Genomic DNA, 12885 nt, shown 5'->3' with positions numbered 1-12885 from the left:
TGTACCCCATAAATTTATACAAATAATAAAAGATTCCTTAAACCACAGCATACACAGTTATGTTTACTGTTTCAAGTGCAAATACCAGTCATAATTTTAGTCTCACTTCAGACACTTAAAATATGTACATTTGTAAAGTGGTTTCTAGAGTGTTACTTTATGTTTATGTTACTTGCTTTGGTGGCAAAGTTGGCAGTCAGACCTAGGTTGGGTGTTCCAAATGGAAGACTCCATATTAGGTAAAAGGTAAATTACCACTGATGGTTATATTATGGGGATCTTTGTTATGTAGTATTTAGAATAACTCAGTTTTTCTTACTGTTTCACGCTATAACAGTCAACACAGAAGGTTTCTGTGACACTAAAATACGTGGAGATTTCTCCCCACCAGCAAGCAGGCAGTAAACTCTGCAGTGGACATCAGTTGGGTGTCCTCCAATCCAATTCGGTTGCTCTACCTGGAGATAAGGTCAGATCCCACAAGTCGAAGGCTCAATTCCACAAAACAGCCCTACCATTCCCACTGGTCACAAGTCCGGCCCTCCAGAACTTCTGACCAACTGTTAGGGCTCCCACAGTTACCCCTTCTTTGGGATGGATTAATTTGATAGAGTGGCTCACAGAACTCAGGAAATAATTATCTTTACTGATTTATTACCAAGGATATTTTAAAGAATACGAATAAACAGGCAGGTGAAAATACATATAAGGCAAGGTCTCGAAGGGTCCTGAGCTTCTGTCTCCATGGAGTTGGTGTGGCTGGGTTCCTAACATGGATGAGGTGGTGTTCACCTTCCTATAAGCCTCCAGCTCTCAGGAAGCTCTCTGAACCATGTCCTTTTGGGCCTTTTATGGAGACTTCATTACACAGGCATGATTGATTAAATGATTAAACCATTGGCCCTTGGTGATCAACTACCATTCCTCCCATTCCTGGAGTTTGGAGAGTGGGTCTGAAAGTCCCAACCCTCGAATCCTACCTTGGACTTTCTGGTGAGCAGCCCCCATCCTGAGGCTACCTAGGGGCTGCCAGCCATTAGTCAATCATTAACGTACAAAAAGACACCATTTTGGAGATTTCAAGGATTTTAGGAGTTGCATGCAAGTAAATGCGGATAAAGACCAAATATATATTTCACAATATCACATGTAGCCACTCACATTAAAAAAAAACCAAACACCTCAGGAGTTTCCAAATTACAGACAGAAAGATATCACGATTATCATATCACTTACAGCAAAATGACTTCTCAACTGGTTTAGGAGCTATTGTTGGCTGTTGATTCACCTCAGCACTGCTTAGTATCTGCACCCTACCTCTCTTGAGGGGCTGCCCTGTCAACTGAGAAATGCACCTGACTTCGAGCAAGACTCTTTCCTTAGGTTCTGGATCTGTTTGAGCCCCATGGCACTGAGCTGGAATCTGAGGGTCTTGTTCCAAGGATGTGATGATGTGGGAGAATGTTCTTTGAAATAGCAGAAATCCAGTCTGCATGGAAACAGCCTGTAGAGTAGAAGTTTCCAGTAATAAGTGTTCACTGTTCTAAGGAGGTACACCACAGCTACCTGAATTTTCCCAAAATGAGTGCTTCTGTGCGTTACAACTGGCCTTTCTATTTGACTGTGATGACTTTGTTTTTTCTTTACAAGTTCTAGATGAACATGGGAAAAATGTTACAATCTGTGTGCCTGACTTTGGTCAAGACCTGTACAGAGATGAAAACTTGGTGACTATACTGGGAACCAGCCTCTTAATCGGATGTATCTTGTATTCATGGTAAGTCTTGGGAGTTACTCAAGGCCACTTTTGCAGACTTTAAAATTACAGGAAAAGAACTGAAATGACTTTCAGTAGCTGTGAGGCTGCAGCCATTTGAGGAGGGGGGAAAACAACCACAAGTAAAAAGGTGAAGAGCATGAACTCATATTTGAACTTCGTTTACCTTACTTGTTTTTATTTGGGGTAAATAAAGCAAATATATGGTATGTAAATATTTGAACTTTGTTTACTTGTTTTTATTTGGGGTAAATAAAGCAAATATATGGTATGTAACTATTTGAACTTTGTTTACCTTAACTGTTTTTATTTGGGGTAAATAAAGCAAATATATGGTATGTTGCAGCACCGTTGCCTAACACCCTTTAAAAGATGGTTGAATAGTAGTTTGCTATACCTTTACTGGAGGGCAGGGGAGCACAAAGTGAAGAAGAGATAGAATGTGCCAGCCTGTCCTGGCAGCTTTCTAATCCAAAGGAAATAGCTTTGTTCTGCTGTTGATAGAAAGAGTACAAAGTGCTGCATGCGTGGTCATTCCGTGCAGACAAGAAATGTTCCTTCTCTTTTCTGCTAAAACCCACAATGCTGTTGTTCACTAGGCAAAGCAGCTCCTCCAAAAGTAGATGTGATATATGAGTGGGCTGTGTTTCAGATGCTTGTGGTGGGGGTTATTCCACTTTTAAAAGGTTTAAAAGGTTGCTAGAGGGAGAAAAGTCAAGGATAGAAATGGCTAGTTAATCTGGATATATATTTCACTGATAAGTAAGCTTCCCTTTAACAGTAACCTTTTCACATTTAGCCTTTACTTCTGTGTTTACATTTTGTTAATGTTCAGTATAAAAATTCAGTTCCATTGAATTCAGCCATAGGCACATTGTAAACTGCCTTTTTGCTGAAACTAAATACTCCTGGTGGTGATAGCTTGTATAAATACAATGTCTTTCTGAGCATGTTGGCATTTTCTCTTACCTCCTTTAACAACTTCTACTATTAGAAAGGGACCAACAGGGACACAGACCTTTTAGAGTCTATTTGCTCAGGGTCACGCATCAAGCAATAAAATGCTTGTTGTTTTACAGGTGGATGTTAAGATGATGGTTACATACATTCATTCTTGGCCTGTGTGTGACATAGTGACAGAGTCTCCTTGTTGTTGCATAATGGACTGTGGTGACTTCTTTCTGGCCTTTCAATTTTATTAATTCCTAAGTTGTTCACTGAGTACCTACAATATAGGAAGCAGGCTGCGTGGTGCAGTGGCTCACGCCAATAATCCCAGCACTTTGGGAGGCTGAGGCAGGAGATCACTTGAACCCAGGAATTTGAGACCAGCCTGGACAACATAGCAAGACCCTGTTTCTACCAAAAAAATCAGGCGTGATGGCACGTGCCTGTGGTCCCAGCTACTTGGGAGGCTGAGATGGGAGGATCACTTGAACCCAGGTGTCTAAGGCTGCAGTGAGCTAGGGGTGTCTCCACTCCAGCCTAAGCAACAGAGTGAGACCCTGTCTTAAAAAACCAACTATGAAGATATTTGACAGAATAAAATTATGTTTTTGTGGGTTACTGGGTACCAAATGAAAAAAAATATTTGCCCTTGGCCAGGCGCGGTGGTTCACACCTGTAATCCCAGCACTTTGGGAGGCCAAGGTGGGTGGATCACCTGAGGTCAGGAGTTTGAGACCAGCCTGGCCAACATGGTGAAACCACATATCTACTAAAAATACAAAAATTAGCCGGGTGTGGTGGTATATGCCTGTAATCCCAGCTACTCGGGAGGCTGAGGCTGGAGAATTCCTTGAACCCAGGAGGCGGAGGTTGCAGTGAGCTGAGATCACACCATTGCACTCCAGCCTAGGCAACAAGAGAGAAACTCTATCTCAAAAAAAAAAAAAAAAATTCCTTTTAGATAAAGTAGAGTTTGGATTTGCCATAAACCCTTCAATGGAAAAGATGGCAAAAATTCTTCTTAGCCTGCTGCATAGGGTTACCACACATAGGGCGTTTCACAACATGGAATTTTCACCCTATCATATTTTCTCACTATTTCTAGCAGGTGTAAAGAATTCTTCTGAGTTGGCCCTTGAGTGAGAGATGATAAATAAAATGTTGTCTCTTACAGGACTGAGGCACCATAGTGGAGATTGGTAAGGGATGGTCTGATATTCCCAAAAGTTGTCAATTTTCAAAGTTGATAGCTACTAAAAAAAAATCTGTCTAAATACCAGCAAGAAACATTGTTATTGAATACGTAAACCACAAAACTGCAGTGTCTGGTGGGATGAGAACATACAAAACTGCAGCTCCTACAAAGTGGAGATGAGGATGACCAGTCTGCTCTGTGGGGTACTTCTGTAATCTGTAGGCGAGAGCACACTGTGTGGGCTGGGCGCCCTAGGAGTTAGTTCCCCTGGGGTCCATGTGATTGATGTTTGCTGTAATTACTCACTGCAGCTCTTCGAGGGGTCAGCTTTAAGAACACTAAATTCAGGCTTTGTAGGGCCTGGGAATAAAAGGAATGCTGTAGGGGTGGGAGTTAGCCCAACTAGGGTTTTTTCAGATCTGGACTTCTGAAGAGTTTGTTTTCCTTCCTGACTCAGAGGAATGAAAGGTTGGAGGATGTTACAAAAAGGCCACATCGTCTGGGTGGGAACTGTCATTTGAACGTAATTGCAGGAATATCTAGGATTCTTGATAGAAATTGTAGGAAGCCAGAGACTATAGATAGTTTGTAGGTTAAAAGGAGAAGGCCAAGATTGCCTGGGGTCCACTGTTTTGTAAAGTTGTAGAAGACTGGAAAGCTCCCTAGCTCCTCTCTTTCCCTTCCCCCTCCAGAGCCCCCAAGCCCCACCCCCAAATACTTGTTTCCTTTGGGGTATCTCCGTCCTGACTCTTGCAGCTGGGGTACTCTCTAGGAGTATGTTTTAATGTTTGTAGCCTCAGCTCAGAAAAAGGGCTCAACCCAAACCTACTCCCTGCCTTTCTGCCTGGCACCGCCTTCTCTCCAGAGCCTCCTTCCGTTGCACCCAGGAATCATTGCTGTGAAAGAACATCATAGCTTGGACCCCATGTAAGCCCTCACCTTGGTCCACTTGTGGGAGTTCTCTGATGGCTCTTTTTATTTTTTTAGATAAAAAAAGTGTTTTAAGGCAAGTTCTTACTATGTTACCCAGGCTGGGTAAACTGTGCTTAAGGAATCCTCCTGCCTCAGCCTCCCAAGTAGCTGGGACTACAGGCATAACCATGGCACCTGGCATTCTGATGGCTCTTTTCTTTTTGAGACGGTGTTTTGCTCTGTTACCCAGGCTGGAGTGCGATGGCAGAATCTCAGCTCACTGCAACCTCCGCCTCCCAGGTTCAAGCGATTCTCCTGCCTCAGCCTCCTGAAGAGCTGGGATTATAGGCGCGTGCCACCACGCCACCATGCCCGGCTAATTTTTGTATTTTTAGTAGAGACGGGGTTTCACCATGTTGGTCAGGCTGGTCTTGAACTGCCAACCTCAGGTGATCTGCCCGCCTTGGCCTCCCAAAGTGCTGAGATTACAGGCATGAGCCGCCATGCCCAGCCCTGATGGCTCTTTCTATAGGCCCATCCCTCCACACCCCTTTAGTCTGGAGCTTTGCTGTGACAAATCCTGGCCTCCACGAACTATTTCTTAATTCCTCCCTTGGTCTCTGGATTTTGATTGAAATTGTTATTCTGTTGCCTTCAACTTTAAACTGTCAGCCTGGACAGGATCCTGGAGTTGATCAGGTCAGTCTCCTCATTGTACGTGTAAGGAAGCATGGAGCCTATACCTGTAGCTCTCTACTCCCAACTTTGGGCAACCTTTCCTGAGGCTCCTTTGCGGGAGTATTTAGGGACACTGGTGGATAGTCTCTCCCTGGCTCTTTTTCCTCAGATGGCTTGGTGTAATGTCCCCTGAGGGAGAAAGATAAACTGGATGACTTGCGTAATTATATTATTACAAGGCATTTGCACTATAAAGTTTCCTGGCCTTTCCACTTTTATCTGTGTTTAAGAGAAAAAATAATTCTTAATATTGAACCATCTTTGAAAATATCCTTTTAAATATAAAACTGGAAAAAGTAAGAATCTTTATTCAATGTTAAACAACTTCCTAGTTTGAAGTGGGTTGGTTCGCAGGTTGGTGTGATAGCATTGCCGAGGGGATTGTTTTACATTAAAAAAAGTTGAGAAATCAAGGAAGAGTATTATTTTTTTTGGTACATTCTGGGCCCTTAAGGGGGGTGGAGAAAGGAGGGGGGAGATTTGTATCTTCATTTTGGGAATTCTGCTCTGGCCTGCCTGCCAGCTAGAAATCTTCAAGTTAGAAATCTTCCACCCCATGGCCGGGCGCAGTGGCTCACGCCTGTAATCCCAGCACTTTAGGAGGGCGAGGCGGGCAGATCTCCTGAGGTCAGGAGTTCAACACCAGCCTGACCAAAATGCAGAAAACCCCATTTGTACTAAAAATACAAAATTAGCCAGGCACGGTGGTGCATGCCTGTAACCCCAGCTACTCGGGAGGCTGAGACAGGAGAATCGTTTGAACCTGGAAGATGGAGGTTGCGGTGAGCCGAGATCGAGCCATTGCACTCCAGCCTGGGCAACAAGAGTGAAACTCTGTCTCCAAAAAAGAAAAAGAAATCTTCCACCCCTATGCCCCAGGTTCACAGAGAGCTCAGGTCTCCTTTGGGTTCTATAGCACAGGGGAGCATGACTGATCTTCATCATTGCACAAAGGCTGGGAGTAGTCATGGGATCTGTCAAGGGCCTGCCCTGTACGTTTGTCAGGGAGGCGGAATGTGTGATCTCCATGAAACTTTGGACATGTTATTTAGAGATTTTCTGTGGTCTAGTGGACTTTGGCCAGCTTCAAAAGCATCTGCAGTGCCAGTGTTGAGGGGCACCTGCATTGTGCATTCTTCTGCCAGTGTGAAGGGGTTCTGGGCACTGTAGTGGTTCTGCAGGGAAACAGGGCATGGCTTTTTTTTTTGGCTGTCACCATGACTGCAGAGCACTGCTGGCATTTTGGCCAGGTTGGGGTGGGGTGGCAGCAGGCAGAGACAGTAAACACGCTGTGGTGTGTTAGGCATTCTCCGTACAATAAAGCATTGTCTTAACCCAATGCTGTAAGTCTCCCTCTATCCCCATGGGAAATACTGGGTTAAAGTCACACCTATCTTAGCACAGGAAGAGGCGAGGTTTATAGGTAACCCAGTAATTGTTTTATAGCAATTCGTGCTGTGCTTACCAAACAGTGGTCTTTGTAATAGCCTGAATGCAGATAATAAGAATTTCCTAGGCTTTAAGAGCTTATAAAAAAAACCTTTTCTTGATAATTCCAAGAAGAGTGTTGTATGGAGAAAGGCTACAACTGAATAAAGATCTTTTTTTTTCCTGCAACATCTGCCTCCCGGGTTCAAGCAATTCGCCTGCCTCAGCCTCCCGAGTAGCTGGGATTACAGGCGCCCCCCATCATGCCTGGCTAATTTTTGTATTTTTAGTAGAGATGGGGTTTCACCATGTTGGCTAGGCTGGTCTGGAATTCCTGACCTCAGGTGATCTGCCCGCTTCAGCCTCCCAAAGTGTTGGGATTACAGATGTGAGCCACCACGTCCGGCAACTGAATAAAGATCTTAATGTAGGGTAACATCTACCTGTAGAAGTCACATGGCATTAATGATGCTCTGAATGTAGTTCTTTTTTAAAGTAAAAACAAAACCTTCCTCATGTTAGGCCTCTTTGATGGTGAAGTGGCAAAGGAGCCCAAATCAAGAGCTTTGTTTTCCGGAAATTATGTTAATCCAAAGAATTTATAGAGTAGAATATTTACTCTGAGGCTTTTTTTTCTTTTTGAGACAGAGTCTCACTTTCTTGCCCAGGCTAGAGTACAGTAGCGTGATCTCAGCTCACTGCAACCTCTGCCTCCTGAGTGTCAAGCAACCTCTGCCTCCTGAGTGTCAAGCGATTTTCGTGCCTCAGCCTCCTGAGCGGCTGGGATTACAGCTGCCGGCCACCACACCTGGCTAATTTTTGTATTTTTAGTAGAGACGGGGTTTTGCCATGTTGGCCAGGCTGGTCTGGAACTCCTGACCTCAAGGGATCCACCCGCCTCGGCCTCCCAAAGTGCTGGGATTACAGGTGTGAACCACTGCACCTGGCCTATTCTGAGCCTCGTAAATAATGAATGTTACCTTTCAAATGAAAATTTCAGATACTGATCTCTTCTTAAAATTAAAAACTTACATTTTCCCCTGTGAAAACTATACACTGTACTAAATCAAAACTTGTATGCACAGAATATGTGCTGCTCTTTTTTTTTTTTTTTTTGAGACAGAGTCCCTCTGTCACTCAGGCTGAAGTGCACTGGGGTGATCATGCTCACTGCAACCTCCCAGGCTCAATTTATTCTCCTGCTTCAGCCTCCCCAGTAGCTGGGACTGCAGGCATATGCCACCACCCCTGGCTAATTTTTGTATTTTTTGTAGAGACAGGGTTTTGCCATGTTGTCCAAGCTGGTCTCGAACTCCTGGGCTCAAGTGGTCTACCTTCCACAGCCTCCCAAAGTGCTGAGATTACAGGTGTGAGCCCACACCCAGCCAGGCCGCTCTTAAATATCGGATTAGGTGTTGTGTTCCTTGGGTGCGCAGTCATTGGGAGATGTTTCTGTCTTCTTCTGACCAGGCACACAGTCAGGAGGTGGAGTGGCGTGGGCCTGGATTAGCATCCATCAGTTCAAAGCAGAAATGAAAGTAATGCTGTTGTACTTGAGTGGACCACAAAGGAAACTGAACTTGGATCTCAGTGGGCTTCTGTATGAGGAAAGCTTTTTATTGTTTATCTCTGTCTCATTGATCTCTTCTCTCCTTGGGAAAGAGGATGAGACTGCGCAGTGTTGCCTCATGGGGTTCGCTGGATTGAGATGAGTGTGTGTCCCCACCTTTCCATGAGCAGACCAGCTTCTTGAGCACCAACACGCCCCGCCCATGTCAGGCCAGCGCAGAAGCTACATGATGGCAGGATTGTTGCCTGTGTCACTGAGTCCCCAGTGCTTAGAATCGGGCCTGATACATAGTGGGCCTTCAGTAAATATTTGCTAAATCAATCTGTAAAGTTAGCTGGAACCCTAAGTATTGTATATATTTGCTTAAAATGTTCTGTGTTTTTGTTTTGTAGAGACGAGGTCTTGCTATGTTGCTCAGGCTCTTCTCAAACTCCTGGCCTCAAGTGATCTTCCCACCCCTTCCTCTCAGAGTATTACAGGCATGAGCCACCACTTCTGGCCTGTTGTTGTTTTCAGGAAAAATAAATTATTTTGCCCCATGCAAGGCAATTTGTCTAACATACCTTTCTAGGTCTCGAGGAAGTGGCAGAATTTTTTTATTACCTCGACTGCTACTCTTCCAAACAGCAAGCCTTGTTTTGCTATCACAGTAAATAACTGCGACTTTTGCTTCATACCCTTGCTTTCTGTTGCCATCTCTGGGCTCGTTGCTTTTGATTCCCTCTAAGCAAGACTAGTCAAAGGAAGGGAAAGATAAAGTGAAATTAGAAAACTATTGTAGCATTTGAGGGAGGAGAGGCAAAAAGCAATACTGAAAACCAAGATATCTTACTTCTCTACGTACAAACTTCTTTGCATAAAATGATCTAATGCAATCTGTGTAAAATGATATCAACTATAGAATCAGCCAGCCAATTTTGGAATAAGGAGAGGTATTAAAATAGATTGCTTTGATTTAAGTCACCTGAATGGTAGGTTACATTGAGGCTCTCGTCGGAGCACTGGCCAGCCGGCTTTCCCCTTCATTCCATGTGTTGTAATGTGTTAATACGCCCAGCTGACTTTTTTGTCTGTTTCTTAGTTTGACATCAACCACAAGATCGAGTTCCGACGCTCTGCAGGGGCGATACGCAGCTCCTGAATTGGAAGTAAGTTCATTTCCTTTTCCTGTCCTGCTTCATCTCAGAAGATCCATTTCTCAGGAGGGCCTTTTGTGTTTGTATCTTTATCAATCTGCATTCCATGATCCTGTTTTTCTGCTGAGGAAAGATTTTTGTATAGAAAAATAAATGCTGGCCGGGTGTGGTGGCTCATGCCTGTAATCCCAGCACTTTGGGAGGCCGAGGCGGGTGGATCACCTGAGGTCAGGAGTTCAAGACCAGCCTGGCCAACATGGTGAAACCCCATCTCTACTAAAAACACAAAAATTAGCCAGGCGTGGTTGCTCACACCTGTAGTCCCAGCTACTTGGGAGGCTGAGACACGAGAATCACTTGAACCCTGGTGGCAGAGGTTGCAGTGAGCCAAGATCATACCACTGCACTCCAGCCTGGGCAATAGAGTGAAACTTTGACTCAAAAAAATAAAATAAAAAAGAAAAATAAATGCTTTCCTGCTTTCCTTTGTATGCTATGGGATTAAAATGAATCACTCCATTCTTGATTTTCTGTAAGAAAGCTGGCCGCTTGGGTGGCATCCTGCCGCTCACCCCCAACCAGAGGCTCCGGTAACCTTGTCAGGCTGCACCCTGCGCTCTTGCCTTGCCATAATGGAGTCTTGGTGGGTTTTATTTTAACTTCTGATCCATCCACCTGTTTCATACTTGTCTGTGCCCTCCATACACAGCATGGCTGTGAGATTATGTAATAGCTGTTTGGAAGAAAGGAGAGAGGAAAGGGAAGGAACCATATCTGCTCTGCCTGACTCTGTTGAACGTTGTAGATACATTAACTCATTTGTCAGTTCCATCAGGTGGGCGTTTTGTCAGGTAGAGTGTTATGAACAATACATACATTGGTTGCCTGCACATCCAAAGCCTCAAGGTGTTCAGCAGATGCCTATCAGTCAACAAAATGTCTGTTATTTTCTTAATTGTGCAAGAGTCTTTCTGGGGCTCTCATCTACCAACATCAGCAAGGTCTAATCAGATGGAGGCAGCCAGGGAAAGACTCAGCTGTGACCCAGGAATGAAAACCAGGGGTTCCAAAGATGGCTAAGACTTACAGCACTTGCTATGTCCCAGGCACTGTTCTAAGTTCTTCCTATGTGATTTCACTTAATCCTCATAAAAACCCAGTGACGTGCTATTACCTCCATTTTACAGAGGGGAAAACCAGAAGAGTTAAGTCATTTAAGCCTCACAGGTTTTGATTTGCCAGAATGTAAACCGTGTGCTCTGGCCCCAGGGTCTGTGTTCTTGACCACTGCTGTCCAGGAGCTGAGCTGCTGAACCCTGCTCCTTGCTGCTGACTGCAGGCAGCTGGTATCCGGCCACTGCCTGCGTTCTAATAGCTTTCCGTGGATGGAACAGCCGTGGTGTCTGTCCAGATATGGGCACTTTACTCTGCAGCTGGGTGTCTGGGGATGGTCTCTCTTGCACCTGACCTGGATATAGTGAGCCATTATGAAGGGCTCTCAATCTGCCAGCATCATTCACCAACTCTTTCTGTTGCCTAAAGGAGAAAATTGTGCTGAGTTTGAATAGGTTACTGCCTATTAAAGAGAAGAGAATGGTCTGTAGAAGGGGTGTTTATTCTCACCATTGACTAGGTGACCACCTGCTGAGGTTGTATGGTTATGGTTTCAATGTCCCTATTGTGTACAGAGTTCAAGCTCAAAGAACAGCAAGTCTCCAAGTTAGATTTAAGAGAGGATGTTTCTCTTCGCAGTCCAAGGGAAAATGTCCGAGTGTTTCCTTCTGAACTGGAGAGCATACGGGATGGAAGTTGGTTTGCTCTCCTGCATCACATTTCACAGGACACAACTTTAAAAGTGAGAGTTCATAGTTTCTTACGGTCACTTGAACTTCAAAAGAACTAAGACCTCAGCATACCGTGTCTTGGGCCCACTTAATCCACGCTCCTGTTAAGGCTAATACCTCCGTTAAAGGTTTCCTTGCCAACCAGGGAAACAAGGGCTTGGCCTTGATACACAAATGAAATGAAGGCTCAAGCTCTCATATTCTCATCCTTGGCTGGCTGTTCTTTGTAGTTGAAATATCTTCAGCCACAGAGTGCTAAGGGCCCTGCACTTCCCTGGCTGTCTTAGTATTCTGTTTACCAGAGTCCTTCTGAAATCACGTACTTTTTTTCTTTGGAGACAGGGCCTCAGTCTGTCACCCAGGCTGGAGTGCAGTGGTGGGATCACAGCTTACTGCAGCCTCAAACTCATGGGCTTAAGCAGTCTTCCTCCCTCAGCCTCCCAAATAGCTGGGACTACACATAACCTGATTTTTAAAAATTAAATTTATTATTTTGAGTAGGTAAGAAATAATGGCTGGGCGCGGTGGCTCACGGCTGTAATCCCAGCACTTTGAGAGGCCGAGGTGGGTGGATCACCTGAGGCCTGGAGTTCGAGACCAGCCTGAACAACATGGAAAAACCCCATCTCTATTAAAAATACAAAATTAGCCAGGCATAGTGGCACATGCCTGTAATCCCAGCTACTTGGGAGGCTGAGGCAGGATAATTGCTTGAACCCGGGAGGCAGAGGTTGCGGTGAGCCGAGATCGTTTCATTGCACTCCAGCCTGGACAATAAGAGCAAAACTCCATCTCAAAAAAAAAAAAAAGAAAAAAAAAAAAGAAAAAATAGAAAATTTGCAAGGTACCAGAGATGCATCAAAGGCAAGCATTCCTTCCATCCCTGTCCACGGCCTGTGCAACAGCTTGATTTTGATAGGAAACATGGGTAGGCTGCTTCCAGATTCCTTCATTTTACGATTTCAGATCCTACCAGCTTTGCCAACCTCCTAGATACCACGTGTTACCTATTGTGAATCATGGATCTTGGTGTCCCCATCCTGCATTCGTCTGTTCCAGCTCTGTCACTAAGCTAGTTTGGTAACTTTGGCCAGTTAACCTGCCTGACCTCAGTTTCCTCAGCTGTACACAGGATAATAATAAGCCCAATGCAAAGGTCAAAGAGGATTTAATGAAATAACATTGAAAGCAAAGCGTGAGAAGGGAGCACCAGGAGAGTGGGGCTCTTGTCACGTTCATTGGGTTTCACATTGAGTTCTCCAGAAGCAGAGGCTGAGGCAGTTTGTTGCTTGGGATATTTATTAAAAGTCAGCACATGTGGAGGGAGAAGGGGAAGG

General features: G+C 44.6%; 1 protein-coding gene across 3 annotated transcripts in view; it reads left to right on the top strand.

Annotated features, from left to right (window-relative positions):
* Nucleotides 1-12885, top strand: part of SERINC5 (serine incorporator 5) — a 151825-nt gene that overhangs the window by 102055 nt on the left and 36885 nt on the right. For 2 of the 3 annotated variants that reach the window (XM_054488017.2, XM_054488014.2), the window contains exons 8-9: nt 1651-1777; nt 9650-9716. In XM_054488017.2, the coding sequence (XP_054343992.1) occupies nt 1651-1777; nt 9650-9716 (194 nt within the window). The remainder of the gene's footprint in view (nt 1-1650; nt 1778-9649; nt 9717-12885) is intronic. The other variant, XR_008502609.2, reaches the window with a different exon arrangement.

The sequence above is a fragment of the Pongo pygmaeus genome, chromosome 4, assembly GCF_028885625.2.
Source record: "Pongo pygmaeus isolate AG05252 chromosome 4, NHGRI_mPonPyg2-v2.0_pri, whole genome shotgun sequence".
In the NCBI taxonomy this organism is placed as follows: Eukaryota; Metazoa; Chordata; class Mammalia; order Primates; family Hominidae; genus Pongo; species Pongo pygmaeus.
This window is presented reverse-complemented; position numbering and strand designations above follow the sequence as displayed.